The sequence below is a fragment of the Aquarana catesbeiana genome, linkage group LG02 (genome assembly GCF_042186555.1).
Source record: "Aquarana catesbeiana isolate 2022-GZ linkage group LG02, ASM4218655v1, whole genome shotgun sequence".
NCBI classification, from domain to species: domain Eukaryota; kingdom Metazoa; phylum Chordata; class Amphibia; order Anura; family Ranidae; genus Aquarana; species Aquarana catesbeiana.
The window spans coordinates 798,741,192-798,766,715 of NC_133325.1; the positions used below are offsets into that span (position 1 = coordinate 798,741,192).

Genomic DNA, 25,524 nt, shown 5'->3' on the forward strand with positions numbered 1-25,524 from the left:
CACGATGCGCGCCCCCACGGGTGCACAAGAGCGGTCATTCTGGAGGGCCGTCATATGACGTCCACCCAGAACGAGAGCCGTGCCGCCCAGCTGTCATTTGACGGCCGGCGGGCGGGAAGTGGTTAATTAGGTGTGGGGACACATGTCAATGTCAGCATCTATCCAGTCATTTACCAATTAAGTTCATCAGGTTGGTTTGCATGGTAGGTTATCCTTTTATAAAAGTAATAATGTTACTTTGTATCTCTTTATCTCCTATTTGATCAATGTTTATAAACAATGCTACTTTGTATCTCTATCTCCTATTTGATCAATGATTATAAACAATGTTACTTTGTATCTCTCTATCTCCCATCTGATCAATGTTTATAAACAATGTTACTTTGTATCTCTATCTCCTATCTGATCAATGTTTATTGTTTACAATATTTTTTATTAATAAAAAAAAAAAAAAAAAAAAAGTAGACAAACTTAGTATATAACAATCAAAAATCTCATAATACAGAAGGGGGAACCTCGGAATAAGAATGATATGTTCATCTATAGGAAATGGCAATACTGTATGATTTATATACTTTAGGAATGGTATGTGTTATGTATTATGTTTATTGTGATGTTTATGGTTTGTATTTCTGATCAATGTTTATAAACAATGTTACTTTGTATCTCTCTATCTCCTGTCTGATCAATGTTTATAAACAATGCTACTTTGTATCTCTATATCTCCTGTCTGATCAATGTTTATAAACAATGCTACTTTGTATCTCTATATCTCCTGTCTGATCAATGTTTATAAACATTGTTACTTTATATTGCTCTATCTCCCGTCTGATCGATGCTTATAAATAATGTGACTTTAGTATCTGCCCCGCAGTCTAAACATTTATAAACACTGTATCAAATGGTTCATTTTTGACAGCAGCAGCTGCTACAGATATACTGTATATTTACATGGAGACTCCAGGCTGTAATCTTTACATTTGAGAATTGGCAGCAAGTCCAAGGTCAGCAGGAGTGGGGCAGAAATCAGGATGATGAGTTACACTTGCCCTGGATGGGCGGAGAATGTGCCGGAGGTAGGATGGGCGGAGAATGTGCCGGAGGTAGGATGGGCGGATTATGTGCTGGAGGTAGGATGGGCAGAGTATGTGCCGGAGGTAGGATGGGCGGAAAATGTGCTGGAGGTAGGATGGGCGGAGTATGTTCTGGAGGTAGGATGGGCAGAGTATGTGCTGGAGGTAGGATGGGCGGAGTATGTTCTGGAGGTAGGATGGGCGGCGTAAGTGATGGAGGTAAGATGGGCGGAGTATGTGCCGGAGGTAGGATGGGCGGAGTATGTGTCGGAGGTAGGATGGGCGGAGTATGTGCCGGAGGTAGGATGGGCGGAGTATGTACCGGAGGTAGGATGGGCGGAGTATGTACCGGAGTTGAGATGGCCAGAGTATGTGCCGGAGGTAGGATGGGCAAGGAATGTGCAGGATGGGCGGAGTATGTGCTGGAGGTAGGATGGGCAGGGTATGTGTCAGGGGTAGGATGGGCGGAGTATGTTCCGTAGGTAGGATGGGCAGAATATGTTCCAGAGGTAGGATGTATGTGCTGGAGGTAGGACGGGCGGGGTATGATGGGCGGAGTATGTGTCAGGAGTAGGATGGGCGGGGTATGTGCTGGAGGTAGGATGGGTGGGGTATTTCCTGGAGACAGGATGGGCAGAGTATGTTCTGGAGGTAGGATGGACAGAGTATGTTCCGGAGGTAGGATGGGCGGAGAATGTGCTGGAGGTAGGATGGGCGGAGTATGTTCTGGAGGTAGGATGGGCAGAGTATGTGCTGGAGGTAGGATGGGCGGAGTATGTTCTGGAGGTAGGATGGGCGGCGTATGTGATGGAGGTAAGATGGGCGGAGTATGTGCCGGAGGTAGGATGGGCGGAGTATGTGTCGGAGGTAGGATGGGCGGAGTATGTGCCGGAGGTAGGATGGGCGGAGTATGTACCGGAGGTAGGATGGGCGGAGTATGTACCGGAGTTGAGATGGCCAGAGTATGTGCCGGAGGTAGGATGGGCAAGGAATGTGCAGGATGGGCGGAGTATGTGCTGGAGGTAGGATGGGCAGGGTATGTGTCAGGGGTAGGATGGGCGGAGTATGTTCCGTAGGTAGGATGGGCAGAATATGTTCCAGAGGTAGGATGTATGTGCTGGAGGTAGGACGGGCGGGGTATGATGGGCGGAGTATGTGTCAGGAGTAGGATGGGCGGGGTATGTGCTGGAGGTAGGATGGGTGGGGTATTTCCTGGAGACAGGATGGGCAGAGTATGTTCCGGAGGTAGGATGGGCGGGGAATGTGCTGGAGGTAGGATGGGCAGAGTATGTTCTGGAGGTAGGATGGGCGGAGTATGTTCCAGAGGTAGGATGGGCGGGATATGTGCTGGAGGTAGGATGGGCGGAGTATGTGCCGGAGGTAGGATGGGCGGAGTATGTGCCAGAGTTGAGATGGCCAGAGTATGTGCCGGAGGTAGGATGGGCAAGGAATGTGCAGGATGGGCGGGGTATGTGTCGGAGGTAGGATGGGCAAGGAATGTGCAGGATGGGCGGGGTATGTGCTGGAGGTAGGATGGGCGGGGTATTTCCTGGAGACAGGATGGGCGGAGTATGTTCTGGAGGTAGGATGGACAGAGTATGTTCCGGAGGTAGGATGGGCGGGGAATGTTCTGGAGGTAGGATGGGCGGAGTATGTTCCAGAGGTAGGATGGGTGGGATATGTGCTGGAGGTAGGATGGGCGGGGTATGTTCCGGAGGTAGGATGGGCGGGGAATGTGCTGGAGGTAGGATGGGCAGAGTATGTTCTGGAGGTAGGATGGGCGGAGTATGTTCCAGAGGTAGGATGGGCGGGATATGTGCTGGAGGTAGGATGGGCGGAGTATGTGCCGGAGGTAGGATGGGCGGAGTATGTGCCAGTGTTGAGATGGCCAGAGTATGTGCCGGAGGTAGGATGGGCAAGGAATGTGCAGGATGGGCGGGGTATGTGTCGGAGGTAGGATGGGCAAGGAATGTGCAGGATGGGCGGGGTATGTGCTGGAGGTAGGATGGGCGGGGTATTTCCTGGAGACAGGATGGGCGGAGTATGTTCTGGAGGTAGGATGGACAGAGTATGTTCCGGAGGTAGGATGGGCGGGGAATGTTCTGGAGGTAGGATGGGCGGAGTATGTTCCAGAGGTAGGATGGTCGGGATATGTGCTGGAGGTAGGATGGGCGGGGTATGTTCCGGAGGTAGGATGGGCGGAGTATGTTCCGGAGGTAGGATGGGCGGAGTATGTGTCAGAGGTAGGATGGGCGGAGTATGTGCTGGAGGTAGGATGGGCGGAGTATGTGCTGGAGGTAGGATGGGCGGAGTATGTGCCGGAGTTGAGATGGCCAGAGTATGTGCCAGAGGTAGGATGGGCAAGGAATGTGCAGGATGGGCGGAGTATGTACTGGAGGTAGGATGGGCGCAGTATGTGTTGGAGGTAGGATGGGAGGAGTATGTGTGGGAGGTAGGATGGGCGGAGTATGTGTCAGAGGTAGGATGGACAAGGAATGTGCAGGATGGGCGGAGTATGTGCTGGAGGTAGGATGGGTGGGGTATGTGCCGGAGGTAGGATGGGCGGAGTATGTTTCGGAGGTAGGATGGGCGGAGTATGTTTCGGAGGTAGGATGGGCGGGGTATGTGTCGGAGGTAGGATGGGTGGGGTATGTGTTGGAGGTAGGATGGGCGGAGTATGTACTGGAGGACAGGGCTGTGGTTTAAAGTGACAAAGTGAAATAGAACATATATAATATATAAATATGGGATTGGATATAATTGGGTGTTTTATTTTCTTGTTCCTCTTGGTGACATACAATGTTATCTACACACTGAAATCCAAAGCTGACTCTTTGTTTTATTCCTTTTATTATCTACTGACAAAAGATTTTTAATGTAACAATATATAATTAGAGTGGACCTCTCATCAGAATTATTTTCATATTAAGCGCAGCATTCCAAATAACACTTCCAGGCATTTATTTACTCTCACGGAGACCAAAGTACTGATAATGCCTTCATCCACTTTTTTTTTTCTCCAGAAGTACAGCACCATCTTTGTTTAGGCATTAACCAGGGTCACCATCTACTTTCTGCAGCGAGATGCTGAGATGACACAGTGATACATTGTAAATCCTGACTTCTGTGCAGTTCTTGGCTGTGCTCACAAATGACTGACACAGATCAGCCCCTGCTGCAGCCTCTCACCAAGGTTTACCATCTTGCAGTGTGATCACTGAGGGAGGGAAGACTGAGGAAATGCCAATGTGAAAGACGATGTTACGCCGAGTAAATAGATACCTAACATGCCACACTTTAAAATTGCACACACTCGTGGAATGGCAACAAACTACAATACTTAAAAATCTCCACAGGCGACGCTTTAACATTTTCTACAGGTTATCATTAGAGAGTTACAGAAGAGGTCTAGCGCTAGAATTATTGCTCTCGCTCTAACGTTCGTGGCGATACCTCACATGTGTGGTGCGACCACCGTTTACATATGTGGGTGGGACTTACGTATACGTACGCTCCTGGGCGTGAACATGGGGGGATGGGGGCACTTTAAAAAAACATTTTTCCTATTTATTTATTTATTTATTTTTACACTGTCCCTTTTTAATCTATTTTTTTTATCACTTTTATTCCTATTACAAAGGATGTAAACATCCCTTGTAATAGAAATAAGGATGACAGGTCCTCTTTATGGAGAGATCTGGGGTCAAAAGGACCCAAAATCTCTCCTTTACCTTTAAAAGCAAAAGATCAAAAAAATAAATAAATAAATAAAAAGTAAAAATAATTATCTTTTGCTTTAAAAAAAAAAAAAGAAAAAAAAGTTTACTTCCACCCTGGACCTTCCAACCTTCCTCCCTGGACCTTCCAACCTTCCACCCTGGACCTTCCAACCTTCCACCCTGGAGTTGGTCCTCCAAGGCCATAGAGGCGTTTAAAGATGATCTAGTCTTCAATCGCTTCTGGGACCAGCCGGCCACACCTTCGGATCTTTTGCCTGGCACGTCGGTAAAAAAACGGCCAGCCCGAGGAATACCGGCGAGCGGCGGGTGGGTGGGGAAACGTCCCCTCCCTCTGCTTCTGAAGGCGTTCCAGCGGCTCATGAGCCGCTCAGAAGGCTTTCATGAAAAAGCCAACCCCCGGCTGAAATAAAAATGATAGCGGGGTCATGGCTGATAGCTTAAGCAATAACCCCGGTAAACCACGTCAAAGCCACAACGTATATATACGTATTGCAGTCTTGATGTGGTTTAGGTGACCACCAGCGCTATAACCCTTCCACTATATCAAAAATGAGGCACAATGTTTTGGTTGGAGTTGACCCTAAATTCTTATTTGTTCTTTCTGAGGTGCTCCCTACGTTGGGGTATCACCGACACCATCCAATCACTTGTCATCTGCCTGGCCTCCTCCCAGCTGTATCGCGGCTTGTACCCCGTGTCGCTCTGCAGCTTCCTGTAAGTGAAGGTGAAGGGGGTGTTCAGGATAGTCAGCAGGTGCCTGGTAAAGGGCGGCACAAACCTTACAAACGGCCGAAGAACAAAGCTGACCATCTCCATTAAGGAAGCCACGATATAGAGGATGGGGAGAGGCATGGCCAACTTGCTCTCCACCTTTAGGCCCAGCTCCTTTCCCAGAGCATGGTTCATGTCTGAGTAGCTCATGTGGGGGGTGTCATCGGTAATGAAGTAAAAGTTCCCGGCTATCTTCTTGGTTCCTTCTGGGTCCCTTATGGCCCGAGCCGCCAATAGATGGGCCCAGGCAACGTTACCGACATACACTGGGTTGACCAAGGCCTCTTTCCTGGAGAGCCTATGAAAGACATCACCGTTCAGTAGAGCTTGGTCTAAATGAATTTGGAGGAACTGAGACCCTTCACCGAAGATGTATGCAGGACGGAGCGAACAGGTGATTAGAGTTCCTCCATTCTGGAGCTCCTGACCGTTAGCCCTCAAGACCTTTTTTTCCGCCAAGCTCTTGCTCTCTCCATAGCAGAAGGCCGACTTTTTGTCGTACACCGTTTCCTCTGTGCCATTAATAATAGGGTCCCCTTGGGCGTTTGGTCCATACACCTCTATACTGCTGGTGTAGATGAAGTACTGCACATTGTTCTGTAGGCACGCCGCCAACAGCTGCTCTGTCCCTGCAAAACCAAGCACAAAGCATTAAAGGCCAATTCCAGATAAAAAGGGAAACCAACAAGCGAATGGCAAATGCTATGCATGAAATCCTATAGTCATGTTAAGGGGAACTGAAATCCTGCAGCCATGTTAAAGGATCACGGGAGCTGCCAGTGCTGACTTGTTTTTGGGCTCCAGGACTGTCGTCCATGGCCTTCCATCCAGGGCCGTCTTTAATATTGATTGGACCCTGGAAAAACATTTTCTTGGGGCCCCCCCATGCAATTTTGCCCCCCCCCCATCTTTACACAGGACTCCCTCCCCCATACTAACCAAATCACTACATAGGATCATCATTCCTTATACTACCCCCATAATTACAGCCTTACAGGACCCTCCTCCCACATTATTACACAGGACCCCCTCCCCATACTACGCCCATCACTACACAGGCCCCCTCCCCCATACTACCCCCCCATTATTACACAGGATCTGTAACGGATCCTATCCCACACTCCTCTTAAATGCTTTCATCATATACCACTTCCTCCCAGTCTGAATACAGATATCAGATATTCCAACCGCTCACAAGCACAAAACAAGATGAGACTTGCTTAGCTGCTAACATGGACTCATTTATTAGAAACCAAAATTACAAGTCTTTATATACCGTTAAAGAGGAGGTTCCCCCCTCCTGTTCATATTACTCTAACAATACAACTGTAACCTAATTAACCTAATTAACATGAGCTAGTTTACTAAATCATTTACCCAGACTAGGTGACTCAGAGACATGACCTTTGGGGCAGACTTGTGGTCACTGAGCTTCACACAGTAGTATAAACACAATAGCAGGAGCTAATTACAATTAACAATACAAACCGTGATCTCCCCCCCCCCCCCTCCTCAGCCTAGTAGGCAACAAACTATAGTAGGAGTAGACTGTCTAGCTCCTACCCAGTTCTAGAGGCCAATGTGATCAGCTCTCTCAACTAACATGTGGAGTTCAGAATCAAACAAACCAAGAATAGTCTTTACATATATCCTGGGAGATATTGTGGATAAATATTACTGTCCCATATTATTGTCCCATTTTAAGCAATCCAAGCTATACCCTCCCAGTCACCATTTCCCATATGGCATACACAGGGTTCCCAGAGTCTGTGTGTCCTGGGGGACATGGACCCGAATCCAAAGTAACACCACCTCAAGGGTCCCCAGGCATGCAGCTCACAAAGCGCACTGTTCCCCCAAATGCCAGGGCCCATAATCGGTAGGCAAGAGGCTGGCATTCAGTCCCCTCCAAAAGACTCTGTCCCGGGTGAGTCTGTCACCGGATCCCTCCCCCATAATACCTCCATCATTACACAGTAGCATACTACATTGCCACTCATTAACCATCAGCGTGCTGCTGTTTCTCCAGAAAGAAGGGGTATTGCTGAGGGTGGGGAGGCAGGGGGAGGGGCTATTGTTGGTGGTGGAGAGGAAGGGATTGGGTTTATTGTTGAGGGTGGAGAAGCAGGGAGGTGGGTTATTGTTGAGGGTGGAGAAGAGGGAGGGGGTTTTTGCTGAGGGTGGAGAAGCGGAGAGGGAGGTTATTGTTGAGGGTGGAGAAGCGGGGAGGGGGGTTATTGCTGAGGGTGGAGAAGCGGGGAGGGGGTTATTGCTGAGGGTAGAGAAGCGGGGAGGGGGGTTATTATTGAGGGTGGAGAAGCAGGGAGGGGGGTTATTGTTGAGGGTGGAGAAGTGGGGAGGGGTTTTTGCTGAGGGTGGAGAAGCGGAGAGGGAGGTTATTGTTGAGGGTGGAGAAGCGGGGAGGGGGGTTATTGCTGAGGGTGGAGAAGCGGGGAGGGGGTTATTGCTGAGGGTAGAGAAGCGGGGAGGGGGGTTATTATTGAGGGTGGAGAAGCAGGGAGGGGGGTTATTGTTGAGGGTGGAGAAGTGGGAGGGGGGTTATTATTGAGGGTGGAGAAGCGGGGAGGGGGGTTATTGCTGAGAGTGGAGAAGCAGGGAGGGGGGTTATTGCTGAGGGTAGAGAAGCGGGGAGGGGGGTTATTATTGAGGGTGGAGAAGCAGGGAGGGGGGTTATTGTTGAGGGTGGAGAAGTGGGAGGGGGGTTATTATTGAGGGTGGGGAAGTGGGGAGGGGGGTTATTGTTGAGGGTGAAGAAGTGGGAGGAGTTATTGTTGAGGGTGGAGAAGGGGAAGGGGAGTTATTGCTGAGGGTGGAGAAGTGGAGAGGGGGGTTATTGTTAAGGGTGGAGAAGCGGAGAGGGGGGTTATTGCTGAGGGTGGGGAAGCAGGGAGGGGGTTATTGTTTAGGTTGGAGAAGCGGGGAGGGGGGTTATTGTTTAGGGTGGAGAAGCGGAGAGGGGGGTTATTATTTAGGGTGGAGAAGCGGGGAGGGGGGTTATTGCTGAGGGTGGAGAAGCGGTGAGGGGGTTATTATTTAGGGTGAAGAAGCGGGGAGAGGTTATTGCTGAGGGTGGAGATGTGGGGAGTTGGGTTATTGTGTAAGGTGGAGAAGCGGAGAGGGGGTTATTGTTTAGGGTGGAGAAGTGGAGAGGGGGGTTATTGTTTAAGGTGGAGAAGCGGGGAGGGGGTTATTGTTGAGGGTGGAGAAGCGGTGAGGGGGTTATTATTTAGGGTGAAGAAGCGGGGAGAGGTTATTGCTGAGGGTGGAGATGTGGGGAGTTGGGTTATTGTTTAAGGTGGAGAAGCGGAGAGGGGGTTATTGTTTAGGGTGGAGAAGTGGAGAGGGGGGTTATTGTTTAGGGTGGAGAAGCGGGGAGGGGGTTATTGCTGAGGGTGGAGAAGCGGGGGGGTTCTTACTGAGGGTGGAGAAGCGGGGAGGGGGTTATTGTTGAGGGTGTAGAACTGGGGAGGTGGGTTTATTGCTGAGGGTAGAGAAGAGGAGAGGGGGATTATTGTTTAGGGTGGAGAAGCAGAGAGGGAGATTGTTGTTTAGGGTGGAGAAACGGGGAGGGGGTTATTGCTGAGGGTGGAGAAGCGGGGAGGTGTGTTATTGCTGAGGGTGGAGAAGCGGGGAGGGGGTTATTGCTGAGGGTGGAGAAGCGGGGAGGGGGTTATTGTTGAGGGTGGAGAAGCGGGGAGGGGGTTATTGTTGAGGGTGGAGAAGAGGGAGGGGGTTATTGTTGAGAGTGGAGAAGCGGGGAGGGGGTTATTGTTGAGGGTGGAGAAGCGGAGAGGGAGGTTGTTGTTTAGGGTGGAGAAGCGGGGGGGTTATTGCTGTGGGTGGAGAAGCGGGGAGGGGGTCATTGTTGAGGGTGGAGAAGCGGGGAGGGTGTTATTGTTGAGAGTGGAGAAGCGGGAAGCCAGTTATTGCTGAGGGTGGAGAAGCGGGGAGGTGGGTTATTGCTGAGGGTGGAGAAGCGGGGAGGGGGTTATTGTTGAGGGTGGAGAAGCGGGGAGCCGGTTATTGTTGAGGGTGGAGAAGCGGGGAGGGGGTTATTGTTGAGGGTGGAGAAGCGGGGAGGGGGTTATTGTTGATGGTGGAGAAGGGGGGGGGTGGGTTATTGCTGAGGGTGGAGAAGCGGGGAGGGGGTTATTGTTGAGGGTGGAGAAGTGGGGAGGGGTTATTGTTGAGGGTGGAGAAGCGGGGAGGGGGTTATTGTTGAGGGTGGAGAAGCAGGGAGGGGGTTATTGTTGAGGGTGGAGAAGCGGGGAGGGGGTTATTGTTGAGAGTGGAGAAGCGGGGAGGGGGTTATTGTTGAGGGTGGAGAAGCGGGGAGGGGGTTTTTGTTGATGGTGGAGAAGGGGGAGGTGGGTTATTGCTGAGGGTGGAGAAGCGGGGAGGGGGTTATTGTTGAGGGTGGAGAAGTGGGGAGGGGTTATTGCTGAGGGTGGAGAAGCGGGGAGGAGGTTATTGTTGAGGGTGGAGAAGCGGGGAGCCGGTTATTGTTGAGGGTGGAGAAGCGGGGAGGGGTTATTGTTGAGAGTGGAGAAGCGGGGAGGGGGTTATTGTTGAGGGTGGAGAATCGGGAAGGGGGTTATTGTTGAGGGTGGAGAAGCGGGGAGGGGTTATTGTTGAGGGTGGAGAAGGGGGAGGTGGGTTATTGTTGAGGGTGGAGAAGCGGAGAGGGGGTTATTGTTGAGGGTGGAGAATCGGGGAGGGGGTTATTGTTGAGGGTGGAGAAGCGGAGAGGGGGTTATTGTTGAGGGTGGAGAAGCGGAGAGGGGGTTATTGTTGAGGGTGGAGAAGCGGGGAGGGGGTTATTGCTGAGGGTGGAGAAGTGGGGAGGGGTTATTGTTGAGGGTGGAGAAGGGGGGAGGGAGTTAATGTTGAGGGTGGAGAAGCGAGGAGGGGGGTTCTTGCTGAGGGTGGAGAAGCGGGGAGGGGGTTAATGTTGAGGGTGGAGAAGCGGAGGGGGGGTTCTTGCTGAGGGTGGAGAAGTGGGGAGGGGGGTTCTTGCTGAGGGTGGAGAAGCAGGGAGGTGGGTTCTTGCTGAGGGTGGAGAAGCGGGGAGGGGGTTATTGTTGAGGGTGGAGAAGCGGAAAGGGGGGTTCTTGCTGAGGGTGGAGAAGCGGAGGGGGGGGTTCTTGCTGAGGGTGGAGAAGCGGGGAGGGGGTTAATGTTGAGGGTGGAGAAGGGGGAGGTGGGTTCTTGCTGAGGGTGGAGAAGCGGGGAGGGGGTTATTGTTGAGGGTGGAGAAGTGGAGGGGGGGTTCTTGCTGAGGGTGAAGAAGCGGGGAGGGGGTTATTGTTGAGGGTGGAGAAGTGAGGAGGGGGTTATTGTTGAGGGTGGAGAAGCAGGGAGGGGGTTATTGCTGAGGGTGGAGAAGCAGGGAGGGGGTTATTGCTGAGGGTGGAGAAGCAGGGAGGGGGTTATTGCTGAGGGTGGAGAAGGGGGAGGGGGTTATTGCTGAGGGTGGAGAAGGGGGAGGGGGTTATTGTTGAGCCCACAGCTGTCAATCACTGCTCTGCACTACAACACCCAGCAACCCGTGCCGACCTGGATAGAAAGGAGAAAACAAATGCACTTGACTTAACAGTGTTTGGGGCCCTCCAACTATGAATGGGCCCCGGGCAGATGCCCCATTTGCCCTGCGTTAAAGACGGCCCGGCTTCCATCATCTATTTGGTCAGTCACTGACACAATTCAGTATTTGCGGTCCCGAATCTTCCATGCATGCTTTCTCAGGGTCAGTGTGGTACCGAGTAGTTATAGAGGCCTGGATACAAGTGAACATCGGTGGAATGTTTTTATCCAGACATGTTCCCTTCAAGAAACTCCTCTCCAACTCCACTCTTTTTTTCAATGCTGCAGCTAAATTCTGCAGAGCTACTTTCATGTGAGGTGGGTGGGTCCGATTCCTCAAGCCATTGCAGCTGCCTATTGCTTACCAGACAAATTCGGAGACTTCTCTCATATATGTAAAAATCTGTGCTTTTTTTTGCTAGAAAATTACTTTAAACATTGATCAGGCAGGAGATAGAGAGATACAAAGAAACATTATTTATAAACATTGATCAGGCAGGAGATAGAGAGATACAAAGTAACATTGTTTATAAACATTGATCAGACGGGAGATAGAGAGATACAACGTAACATTGTTTATAAACATTGATCAGACGGGAGATAGAGAGATACAAAGTAACATTGTTTATAAACATTGATCAGACAGGAGATAGAGAGATACAAAGTAACATTGTTTATAAACATTGATCAGACGGGAGATAGAGAGATACAACGTAACATTGTTTATAAACATTGATCAGACGGGAGATAGAGAGATACAAAGTAACATTGTTTATAAACATTGATCAGATGGGAGATAGAGAAATACAAAGTTTATAACAGTGTTTCTCAACCTTTTTTTTCAGTCAAGGCATTCTTTAAAATTGTTTGAAATCCCGAGGCATAACCTTCTAAAATGTAAAAGCTAAATGAATAATTTTACACCCTTTCTTAACCAGTTGCCAACCGGCCCATAGCCAAATGACGGCTGCAGGGCAGTTGGATAACTCTGGGATCACGTCATATGACGTGATTCCAGAAAACTGCTCCCACGCGCCCCCTGGGGCGCGCACAAGGGAACATCCGTGACCGCGGCCGTTTACCAGTACCATGCTAATTGCGGCCGTTTACCATGCGATCGCTCTGTCAAATGACGGAGCGATCACATGTAAACAAACCAGCGTCATGTCATGACGCTGGTTCCTCCGTCCCCTCTGTGTACCGATCAGTACAGAGGGGGAGGGATCGGATGGGAGCCGCACTGTGGGCTGGATGTGTAGTGCCCACAGCGCTGCTCAGTGACATGTGCAGTCACATCCATCCATCCCTCCATGCTCAGCCATCCCCCCCATGCTCAGCAATACCCAGCACTACTCTGCAATAACCTGTGCAATACTATGCAATACCCTGTGCAATACTCTGCAATGCTCCGCAATACTCTGCAATTCCCAGTGCAATACTCTGCAATACCGTGTGCAATACTCTGCAATGCCCCGCAATACCCCGCAATACTCTGCAATGCCCCGCAATACTCTGCAATACCCCGCAATACTCTGCAATGCCCCGCAATACTCTGCAATACCCCGCAATACTCTGCAATGCCCCGCAATACTCTGCAATGCCCTGCAATACTCTGCAATGCTCCGCAATAGTCTGCAATACTCTGCAATGCCCCGCAATACTCTGCAATGCCCTACAATACTCTGCAATGCTCCGCAATAGTCTGCAATACTCTGAAATGCCCCACAATACTCTGCAATGCCCCGCAATACTCTGCAATACTCTGCAATGCTCCGCAATAGTCTGAAATACTCTGCAATGCCCCGCAATACTCTGCAATGCCCCGCAATACTCTGCAATACCCCGTAATACTCTGCAATGCCTTGCAATACTCTGCAATGCTCCGCAATAGTCTGCAATACTCTGCAATGCCCCGCAATACTCTGCAATATCCCGCAATACTCTGCAATGCCCTGCAATACCCCGCAATACTCTGCAATGCCCCGCAATACTCTGCAATACCCCGCAATACTCTGCAATGCCCTGCAATACCCCGCAATACTCTGCAATGCCCCACAATACTCTGCAATACCCCGCAATACTCTGCAATGCCCCGCAATACTCTGCAATACCCCGCAATACTCTGCAATGCCCTGCAATACTCTGCAATGCCCCGCAATACTCTGCAATGCTCCGCAATAGTCTGCAATACTCTGCAATGCCCCGCAATACTCTGCAATGCTCCGCAATAGTCTGCAATACTCTGCAATGCCCCGCAATACTCTGCAATGCCCTGCAATACTCTGCAATGCTCCGCAACAGTCTGCAATACTCTGCAATGCCCCGCAATACTCTGCAATGCCCCGCAATACTCTGCAATGCCCCACAATACTCTGCAATGCCCCACAATACTCTGCAATGCCCCGCAATACTCTGCAATACCCCGCAATACTCTGCAATACTCTGCAATGCTCCGCAATAGTCTGAAATACTCTGCAATGCCCCGCAATACTCTGCAATGCCCCGCAATACTCTGCAATACCCCGTAATACTCTGCAATGCCCTGCAATACTCTGCAATGCTCCGCAATAGTCTGCAATACTCTGCAATGCCCCGCAATACTCTGCAATGCCCCGCAATACTCTGCAATATCCCGCAATACTCTGCAATGCCCTGCAATACCCTGCAATACCCCACAATACCCAGCAATACCCCGCAATACTCTGCAATACCCCGCAATACCCCGCCATACCCAGCCATACTCTGCAATACTCGGTGATACCCAGCCATACTTTGCCATGCTCAACCATACCCAGCCATACTCGGCTATACTCTGCCATACTTGGCTGTACTCGGCCTCTGTATGTGGCCAGGCTTTGGAAGTCTCACACATGTGGTATCGCCATACTCAGGAGGAGTAGGAGAATCTATTTTGGGGTGTCATTTTTGGTACACACATGCTATGTGTTAGAAAAATTGTATAAATGGACAACTTTGTGTTAAAAAAAAATGTGTTTTAACCACTTCCTGCCCGCCGGTTGTCATACGACGTCCTTGAATTTGAGCGGGGATATCTGAATGATGGGTGCAGCTACAGGCATCAATCAGATATCAACTTTTTCAGCCGGTGATTCCCTACACCATGAGAATGATCATAGCAGCTGTTCCACTGCTTGATCGTTCTTACGGGAGGCGAGAGGGGACGTCCCCCCCCTCCTGCCGCCCTCAGGTGCTTCTACCGACTCACCGCTACGTATGAAGCCAGGGTCTTTTTTTTTATTCCAGGCTTCCCAGCCTAGAGGTGAGATGTGGGGTTTTATTGACCCCATATCTCACTGTAAAGAGGACCTGTCATGCCGTATTCCTATTACAGGGGATGTTTACATTCCTTGTAATAGGAATAAAAGTGATCAAAAAATGTATTTTTTGGAAAAAAGCGTCAAACTAAAATAAATAAAGTAAAATGAACAATAAAAAAAAATATATATATTTTTTGTCCCCGTGTGCTCGCATGCAGTCCTGCCCACATATGAAAACGGTGTTCAAACCACACATGTGAGGTATCGCTGCGATCGGTAGAGCGAGAGCAATAATTTTGGCCCTAGACCTCCTCTGTAACTCACAACATGTAACCAGTAAAAAATGTTAAAGTGTCTCCTATGAGGATTTTTAAGTAGCGAAGTTTGGCGCCATTCCACGAGCGTGTGCAATTTTGAAGGGTGACATGTTAGGTATCTATTTACTCGGCATAACTTCATCTTTCACGTTATGCAAAAACATTGGGCTAACTTTACTGTTTTGTTTTTTTTTTAAAGCACAAAACTGTTTTTTTTTTTTTTTTAAACGCGTTTGAAAAATTGCTGCGCAAATACCGTACGAGATAAAAAGTTTCAACGACCGCCATTGTATTCTCTAGGGTCTTTGCTAAAAAAATATATATAATGTTTTGGGGTTCTATGTAATTTTCTAGCAAATAAATTATGATTTTTACATGTAGGAGAGAAATGTCAGAATTGGCCTGGGAGCTCCAGAACGCCTGAAGGTGCTCCCTGCATGTTGGGCCTCTGTATGTGGCCACACTGTGTAAAAGTCTCACACATGTGGTATCGCCATACTCGGGATTAATAGCAGAATGTGATTTGGGGTGTAATTTGTGGTATACATATGCTGTGTGTGAGAAATAACCTGCTAATATGACAATTTTGTGGAAAAAAAAAAAGAAAAAAAAATCTTGATTTTGCAAAGAATTGTGGGAAAAAATGACAACTTCAAAAAACTCATCATGCATCTTTCTAAATACCTTTGAATGTCTTCTTTCCAAAAAGGGGTCATTTGGGGGGTATTTGTACTTTTCTGGCATGTTAGGGTCTCAAGAAATGAGATAGGCCGTCAGTACTTCAGGTGCGATCAATTTTCAGAGATTGGCACCATAGCTTGTGGACTCTATAACTTTCACAAAGACCAAATAATATACACCGATTTGGGTTATTTTTACCAAAGATATGTAGCGGTATAAATTTTGGCCAAAATATATCAAGAAAAAATTACTAATTTGCAAAATTTTATAACAGAAACGAAGAAAAATGCATTTTTTTACCGAATTTTCTGTCTTTTTTCTTTTATAGCGCAAAAAATAAAGAACCCAGCAGTGATTAAATACCACCAAAAGAAAGCTCTGTGTGAAAAAAAAGGACAAAAATTTCATATGGGTACAGTGTTGCATGACTGAGTAATTGTCATTCAAAATGTGAGAGCACCAAAAGCTGAAAATTGGTCTGGTTATTAAGGGGGTTTAAGTGCCCAGTGGTCAAGTGGTTAAAGTTGCTCTCCCCCCTCCCTATAACATAATTGCAAAAAAAAAAAAAAAATGTTTTTAAGTAAATATTTTTTTCCCCTTAAGGTGAGGTTCCTCGGTCTCACCTAGGTGAGGATGAGGTACCTGGACCCCACGCATGCGCAGGAATGCCACAGCTGACTCTGGGATCCATTGCTGCACTTCTGTGCACGTGTGCGGCCTTGCTGCCTCCTGGGACTTGTATGTCACTCCTCTCAGGAGGCAGATTGCGGGATCTTGCGCATGCGCAGAAACAGAGTGGGATGTCTGCCGGTCGGGGTTCGTGGTGTGGCTGCGCATGCACAAGGGGTACATCGGGCACATGCGTAAACACAGTGTAGGATCTTCCAGGTCCCCTACACCGGGCAAAGATCCCTGCGGCGCATGTCTGCGCCTTCACCTGAAAACGATTCCAGATGGTGGCGCTGTAGAGGAGTCGTGTCCATGCTGGAGGGAAAAAAGAGCAACCAGAATACAAAAATATTTCACAGGCAGGCGCTCGTCATGGTGGGAGGAGCCTTTCTTTTTTTTTTTTTTGGTCAGAGTTCCCTTTTACTATTCACATCATGTTGTCTGCGGTTTCTAATCTCACCGGTCACATTGATGGACATGACGACGTCTTTGCTCACTTTGCCCACCGTGTCGATAATGGCCGCCGTGTGAAAGACCAGATTGACCCCCCGGCAGGATCCGTGCAGGAAGTCGGTGTCTCGGATGTCACCTTGCAACGTCTTCACCAACGTCCTATCCCGGAACCCTGCGGAGGAATCACAAAGGGAACTCAGTTCAAGTGTCTTTAAATGCCGAATCATTGCTGTATAAATATAAGCAGAGGCCCTAGAGAATGAAATGGTGGGTGTTGCAAACTGCAACATATATATATATATATATATACAGTATCTCACAAAAGTGAGTACACCCCTCACATTTCTGTAAATATTCTTCTATCTTTTCATGTGACAACACTGAAGAAATGACACTTGTCTACAATGTAAAGTAGTGAGTGTACAGCTTGTATAACAGTGTAAATTTGCTGTCCCCTCAAAATAACTCAACACAGCCATTAATGTCTAAACCGCTGGCAACAAAAGTGAGTACACCCCTAAGTGAAAATGTCCAAATTGGGCCCAGTTAGCCATTTTCCCTCCCCGGTGTCATGTGACTCGTTAGTGTTACAAGGTCTCAGGTGTGAATAGGGAGCAGGTGTGTTAAATTTGGTGTTATCGCTCTCACTCTCTCATACTGGTCACTGGAAGTTCAACATGGCACCTCATGGCAAAGAACTCTCTGAGGATCTGAAGAAAAGAATTGTTGCTCTACATAAAGATGGCCTAGGCTATAAGAAGATTGCCAAGACCCTGAAACTGAGCTGCAGCACGGTGGCCAAGACCATACAGTGGTATAACAGGACAGGTTCCACTCAGAACAGGCCTCGTCATGGTGGACCAAAGAAGTTGAGGTCACATGATCAGCGTCATATCCAGAGGTTGTCTTTAGGAAATAGACGTATGAGTGCTGCCAGCATTGCTGCAGAGGTTGTAGGGGTGGGGGGTCAGCCTGTCAGTGCTCAGACCATACGCTGCACACTGCATCAAATTGGTCTGCATGGCTGTCGTCCCAGAAGGAAGCCTCTTCTAAAGATGATGCACAAGAAAGACCGCAAACAGTTTGCTGAAGACAAGCAGACTAAGGACATGGATTACTGGAACCATGTCTTGTGGTCTGATGAGACCAAGATAAACTTATTTGGTTCAGATGGTGACAAGCGTGTGTGGGGGCAACCAGGTGAGGAGTACAGAGACAAGTGTGTCTTGCCTACAGTGAAGCATGGTGGTGGGAGTGTCATGGTCTGGGGCTGCATGAGTGCTGCCGGCACTGGGGAGCTACAGATCATTGAGGGGACCATGAATGCCAACATGTACTGTGACTTACTAGAGCAGAGCATGATCCCCTCCCTTCAGAGACTGGACCGCAGGGCAGTATTCCAACATGATAACCACCCCAAACACACCTCCAAGACGACAACTGCCTTGCTAAAGAAGCTGAGGGTAAAAGGTGATGGACTGGCCAAGCATGTCTCCAGACCTAAACCCTATTGAGCATCTGTGGGGCATCCTCAAAACGGAAGGTGGAGGAGCGCAAGGTCTCTAACATTCCACCAGCTCCGTGATGTCGTCATGGAGGAGGAGAAGAGGACTCCAGTGACAACCTGTGAAGCTCTGGTGACCTCCATGCCCAAGAGGGTTAAGGCAGTGCTGGAAAATAATGGTGGCCACACAAAATATTGACACTTTGGTCCCCCAAGAGTTATTTTGAGGGGACATCAAATTTACACTGTTATACAAGCTGTACACTCACTACTCTACATTGTAGCAAAGTGTCATTTCTTCAGTGTTGTCACATGAAAAGATAGAAGAAAATATTTACACAAATGTGAGGGGTGTACTTACTTTTGTGAGATACTGTATATGTATGTATTGCGGTCAGCAAGTGGTTAACTTTATTGCTATTACAAGGAGGCTAAAAAGCTCTCTATGTGATAGTAAGCGCAGGTCACAGGTCCTCTACATGGAGATATCAGGGGGTATATTACCCCCAATGCCCTCCCTCCCCTCTACTGCAGCCAATCAAGCCAAGATGAGCTGCTTCCTCCGTCAGGGAATGACGTCTCTGGACCTGGAAGTGATTAAATCCTCCTCACTTCCGGGTTCACTAATAGAGGAGATCGAGGAACAAACATCTCCTCCTCATTCTCCCACTGTCTGGCCATTTTACTGTAGTTTTGGAGCTCCCTGGAGGAACAGGAAAGCCCGGGAACCAAGTGGGGGTCATCCTTTCTCCAATAACATCTTTTAACCGCTTCACCCCCCCACCCCCTTTCTGACCAGGCCATTTTTTGAGATAAGGCACTAAGTTACTTTAACTGACAACTGCGCGGTCGTGCGACATTGTATCCAAATAAAATTTTCATCCTTTTTTTCCTACAAGTAGAGCTTTCTTTTGGTGGTATTTGATCACCTCTGCGGATTTTATTTTTTGCGCTATAAACAAAAAAAGAGCAACATTTTTGTAAAAAAAAACAAAATTTTTAATTTTTTTGCTATAATAAATATCCCCCCCCCCCCCAAACAAAAAAAAATCTTCATCAGTTTAGGCCAATATGTATTCTTCTACATATTTTTTGATTAAAAAAAAAATCGCAATAAGTGTATATTGATTGGTTTGCACATTTTTTTTTTTAACCTCTGTGGATTTTATTTTTTGCGCTATAAACAAAAAAAGAGCAACAATTTTGAAAAAAAAAAAAACAATATTTTTTACTTTTTATACTTTTTTACTTGCTATAATAATTATACCCCCCCCCTCCAAAAAAAAAAAAAAAATAAAAAAAAAAAATTTCTTCATCAGTTTAGGCCAATATGTATTCTTCTACATATTTTTTGGCAAAAAAAAAATTTGTAATATACGTATACTGATTGGTTTGCACAAATTTTTATTTTTATTTTTGTGGATTTTATTTTTTGCACTATAAACAAAAAAAGAGCAACAATTTTGAAAAAAAAAACAATATTTTTTGCTTTTTGCTATAATAAATACCCCCCCCCCCCAAAAAAAATACAAATTAATTAATTTATTCATCAGTTTAGGCCAATGTGTATTCTTCTACATATTTTTTGGCAAAAAAGAAAAAAAAATGCAATATGCATATACACATTGGTTTGCACAAATTTTTATTTTTATTTCTGCGGATTTTATTTTTTGCGCTATAAACAAAAAAAGAGCAACAATTTTGAAAAAAAAAAAACAATATTTTTTACTTTTTGCTATAATAAATACCCCCCCCCCCCCCCCAAAAAAAAAAAAATAAATTCTTCATCAGTTTAGGCCAATATGTATTCTTCTACATATTTTTGGGTAAAAAAGAAAAAAAAATCGTAATATGCATATATTGATTGGTTTGCACAATTTTTTTTTAACCTCTGTGGATTTTATTTTTTGTGCTATAAACAAAAAAACAGCAACAATTTTGAAAAAAAAAAAATCAATATTTTTTACTTTTTGCTATAATAAATACCCCCCCAAAAATAAAAAAAACTGAATTTCTTCATCAGTTTAGGTCAATATGTATTCTTCTACATATTTTTTGGTAAAAAAAATCGCAATAAGCGTATATTGATTGGTTTGCACAAATGTTTTTTTTGGGGTTTTTTTTAGCGCTATAAACAAAAAAAGAGCAACAATTTAAAAAATATATATATATTTTTAACTTTTTGCTATAATAGATATCTAATTAAAAAAAAATGTAAAAAAAACAAAAAAACAAAAAAACAATTTTCTTCATCAATTTAGGCCAATATGTATTCTGCTACGTATTTTTGATTAAAAATGTATATCGATTGGTTTGCGCAAAAGTTATTGCATCTACAAACTATGGGATAGTTTGTAGATGTGTGTTCACCCCCCCCCCCCCCGATAATCCTGCCATGGAGGTCCCTGTTCAGACACTTCCTGTTACAGGGTGACAACACTCTGTCTTTGTCTCTCAATCCTCTATGGTGTATAATAGGTTAGCAATCCTATGATCGCCATCTAGTGGCTATAATTTAATATTGCAGATTGAAATATTTCAGGAAACTACCACATTATGGCCACTAGATGGAGCCAGAAAATATATTGGACACAATATGGTGATTATTCGGGAAGGTTAGGGCATTCACACAGCAATTTTTTTATTTTTTTTTGTAAATAGACGCCTGTAGAATTTTTTTAATCTATTTTGGGAAGAGTTTGAAGTATTTGTAGCTAGAGGCTTCCAGATGATCGTATTGCTCATCGCTTGCTGGCAGCGGGGGAGGAGGGGGACTGCTGGCCTGGCGCGGGATCTGTATACAGAGGGAGTTTGTGTAAATACCGGTGTGCAGATGTTCCTCGATTCACCGAGTGTGAGAAGCAACGCGATCGAATGTCATCAGAGACACATCCCGGCCACAGAAACCTGCTAATAAAGGGGTATTCTAAGTATTACTCTCCTCTCTTCATGATTAGAAAGTAAAGGTGACACATCATGAAGGTTTCAGGTTTTCATGCTATCACTCACTATAGGGGGCCACCTCAGGTGTCCCCTTGTTGCCACATTTTGGTATCTGGGCAGCTCAGGTGGATAAAAGCTGCTTCTTTGTTCTCTCTTAAGAATTCAGCTCAATGTTTATAAACAATGTTACTTTGTATTTCTCTATCTCCCATTTGATCAATGTTTATAAACAATGTTACTTTGTATCTCTCTATCTCCTGTCTGATCAACGTTTATAAACAATGTTACTTTGTATCTCTCTATCTCCCGTCTGATCAATGTTTATAAACAATGTTACTTTGTATCTCTCTATCTCCCATCTGATCAATGTTTATAAACAATGTTACTTTGTATCTCTCTATCTCCTGTCTGATCAATGTTTATAAACAATGTTACTTTGTATCTCTCTATCTCCCATCTGATCAATGTTTATAAACAATGTTACTTTGTATCTCTCTATCTCCCATCTGATCAATGTTTATAAACAATGTTACTTTGTATCTCTCTATCTCCTGTCACTGATGTTATCTCTCACATACCAGCATTATATCAGTCCTGATGCAATCGTTTCTAAGACTGGGAATATGAGGTGAAAATGTATCCATATTCAGATCGCCTTTCAGAGCCGTTTGACCGCCAGTTTTAACCGCATAATCGCAACCCAAACGCGCATTGATTGAAATGCATTCGGGGGGGGGGGCTTATTGCCCGCTGAACGCAACAGGTGCACAGTAACCCCAGGCGTGTGAACACCCCCCATCCAGTACCGGGACCGGGTCCTCCAGCACCCAGGGCAAGGATTCAGAATTGTAACCCCCCCCCTAATGATAGTACATGCCTTAGAATGGATGTATCACTCTGCGTCTATTCTCCCCCCCTGCTCATCTGCGCCCTGGGCAGCTGCCCCTCCTGCCCACCCCTTGTAACGACGCTTAAGCAGGAGAGGTTGGTTGGGGGGGCACTAAGAATGCAGGACAACTGCACATTTGTACCCCCCCCCAGTGGCAAATCTAAATGAGCCCTTACTGAAACTTTATCAAAAGCCAAGCTTGCTTTTTTGATGGAAAGTTGTTCAATCTCATTATTATTGTTATTATTTGCATTCTGTATCTTTGGGAAATTTTCTCTTACTTCCTGTCTGGGAGACACAGCAGTAGAGAAAATCTTCTTAAAATTAGGGGGGGGGGAATTCCCTCTTAGTTGTCACCGGTAGAGGTGTCCCCATTGAAAGATTTCCCTCAGTTCCTGTTCTGTTGACTGTACAAGTATAGATTTCCTGTGAGTAGTCACCAGGACAGTAAGAGGGTGAACCTCCCCATAGGAAAGTAATAGTAAAGCTTTGCCTCCTCTAACCAACTGTGCTGGCCTATGCGCCCCATCCCGGTATATATTAAAGAACAAGATTCCTCAAAGACTTTAAATGGACGCAAGGCAGTGGTAGTAAAAAAAATATACACATTTTATTCAACAAACAATCAATCAGTTAATAATATAACATGTCATGCATATTGCTGCTGATGATAAAAATATATATAAGGGGGAACCAGCTTAAAAAAAGGAAGAAGGAGGGAGCTTCGCAAATGTGTGTCCAACGCGTTTCAATTGCACTATGTAGTGCAGATCTTCCTCAGGGACGAAGGTGTGACTCTGCAGCTGATGGACTACATACATTTTTTGGTTTTTTTTTGTTTTACATTTTCATTCATTCTGTTATTTCTACACTGTTGCATAACAAGAAATGTAAAGAAAATGCCCCTTTTTATTTGCAAATAACTTTGCCATGCGTTGTACCAGAAACATATTCGTTTTATTTTAAATGAGACAAATTATGAATTTTTTTTTTATAAAAATTTTAAAAAATGTATAATTTTAAAAACTGTAAAACTACTGTAAAAAAAAAGTATGGTCAAAATAATATTATTATTATTAATTAAATAATATTATTAATCATTAATTTTTTTATTTATTTTTTTTACATTTTCTTACATTCTCCTATTTCTTTCACTGTTGCATAGCAAAAACATTTGCAAAATGGAAAGAAAAATGTATTTTTTTTTTATTTGCAAATAACGCTTTGCAGCAAAAACATTTTAGTTTCATTTTAAATGAGACAAATTATAGAAAAAAAAAAAGATAAAAAAGTAAAAATAAAAAAATAATATTTACAAAAACTGAAAAATTACTGTAAAAAAAAATTATGGTCAAAATATTATTATTATTAATTAAATAATATTATTAAGCATCGATTTTTTTTATTTTTATAATTTTTTACATTTTCTTACATTCTCATATTTCTTTCACTGTTGCATAGCAAAAACATTTGCAAAATGGAAAGAAAAAATGTTTTTTTTTATTTGCAAATAATGTTGCCATGCTTCGTACCAAAAACATTTTAGTTTCATTTTAAATGAGACAAATTATAGAAAAAAAAAGATAAAAATGTAAAAAAAATTGATATTTATAAAAACTGTAAAACTACTGTAAAAAAAAAAAATTATGGTCAAAATAATATTATTATTAAATAAATAATATTATTAATCATAAATATATATATATATATATATATATATATATATATATATATATATATATTTTACATTTTCTTACATTCTCATATTTCTTTCACTGTTGCATAGCATAAACATTTGCAAAATGGAAAGAAAAAATGTATTTTTTTATTTGCAAAAAACGTTACCATGCTTCGTACCAAAAACATTTTAGTTTCATTTTAAATTAGACAAATTATAGAAAAAAAAAAAAGATAAAAACGTAAAAAAAAATTTATAAAAACTGTAAAACTACTGTAAATATGTGGTAAAAACTGAAGAAAAAAAAAATATTTTTTTTGTTATAGATTTTGGTTTAGATTCCACATATAAAAAATAAGAATTGTAGGATAATATTGCTAAATTGAAGCCTAATTGAAGAACTTGCACGTAAAGTAACTCTAAAGTAATTTTTTGCAGTTTTGGATGGAGTATTGAGGAGTTAAAACCCCCATTATTATTTTTTTTTGCATTGCTGTCTGCGTTTTATTGTGGAAACCTACATCCTCTTCTTGTCCCGTAGATACAGTTGAGTTGGGAAATCCCTTCATACAGGTGTCACCAAAAACAATGTGTCCCCTTTAGAAGGTTTCCTCTCTACTCCTGTTCTGGTGACAACTCAAAGTGTTGAATTTTCAGGGTTTTTTTTGTTAGTGTTGGTGGTCACCAGGACAAAATGAGAGAGTGAATGCCCCTAGAGAGACCTCCCTACCCCCCAGGACACCCCCCCCAGCATGTCCAGGAAGCTCACTCACTCTGGCAGGTCTTCAGGAGGTCCTCACTCAAGTTCTTGTCCATGACCCGGAGTTCCTCCAGTTTCGGCTCTTCCTCCAGCAACATCTGGACAATCCTGTGCCCGACGAAGCCGCTGGCCCCCGTCACCAGGCAGGAGACCCCCGAGAGCGAGCAGGCAGTCATGGTGGCAGGTGGATCCCAAGGGTTGCTGGGGTTGGATGAGGATCTCCTGGATGAGGACTCAGTGGAGGTTGGAGCAATGAGTGTCTCCTGAAGAGCTCAGAGCTCATATAACCCATGGTGTCACTGCCCCCAAGTGTAACTTTTTTTTAATCTCCCATCCTCCACCCACTCATCACATTCCCCAGCCTTGTGTCCCTGAACGACAACGTTCCCCTAGCATGCAGGATCCTCCGTGCCAGAATAATTTATTAATCCCAAGGAAATGCATTATTATTATTCATATACATTATTTGTATAGTGCTAACAATTTGTACATTACATATCAATGGTTCCACTCCCACTACTGGTTGCTGGGGACCCGAGGGCCATATGGTAAGTATTAAAGAACCCTATTTGGCCCTCAGGCTGTAGATTGGGTATCAAGAGGTTAGACTGTGTCATATATTAATTGCTGAGAGAATAGGTGGGATATATCCACTATATTGCCAGAAGTATTGGGACGCCCGCCTTTACACGCACATGACCTTTGATAACATCCCAGTTATCATGAACAGGTGTGAACAGATTGTGTGGACTGCAAAGAGGAAACCAAAATGCATGTAAAGTGAAATAAGAATAATGTTTATTTAAGATAAGTGATATAAATAAACAAACACCCCACATACAAATAGTGCTCAATCAACCAACAGAAACCCACAGACAACAGATAATATATACAGCCAAAGGGAAGTACCAAAATCAAACACGTAAGCCAGGCCAGGGTCCTACACAGGGGGATCAGCAACTGAACAAGGGCAGGATAGGAGAGGGAGGGAGATAATGGATGGGATATGGATACAAGGGAATAGGAACACAGGAGGGACAGGATCAGGATGGGATCGGATACAGGCTCAGGAGCAGGCTCAGGTTCAGGTACACAGATACAGGTCAGGGCGCAAGGAAGAAAGATACCAAGGCAAGCCTGTGAGGGCTTGCCAGGTATTTATAA

At 45.1% G+C, this 25,524-nt stretch overlaps 1 protein-coding gene across 1 annotated transcript; it reads right to left on the reverse strand.

Annotated features, from left to right (window-relative positions):
* Positions 1-4,928: 4,928 nt before the first annotated feature.
* HSD3B1 (hydroxy-delta-5-steroid dehydrogenase, 3 beta- and steroid delta-isomerase 1) lies at positions 4,929-24,644 on the reverse strand. Its single transcript, XM_073617519.1, has 3 exons — positions 24,374-24,644; positions 16,594-16,758; positions 4,929-6,213 (listed from the first exon to the last, which is right to left on the reverse strand). The coding sequence occupies exons 1-3, from the start codon at positions 24,534-24,536 to the stop codon at positions 5,402-5,404; spliced, it is 1,140 nt and encodes a 379-aa protein (XP_073473620.1). The 5' UTR covers positions 24,537-24,644; the 3' UTR covers positions 4,929-5,401.
* Between the last annotated feature and the right edge of the window lie 880 nt (positions 24,645-25,524).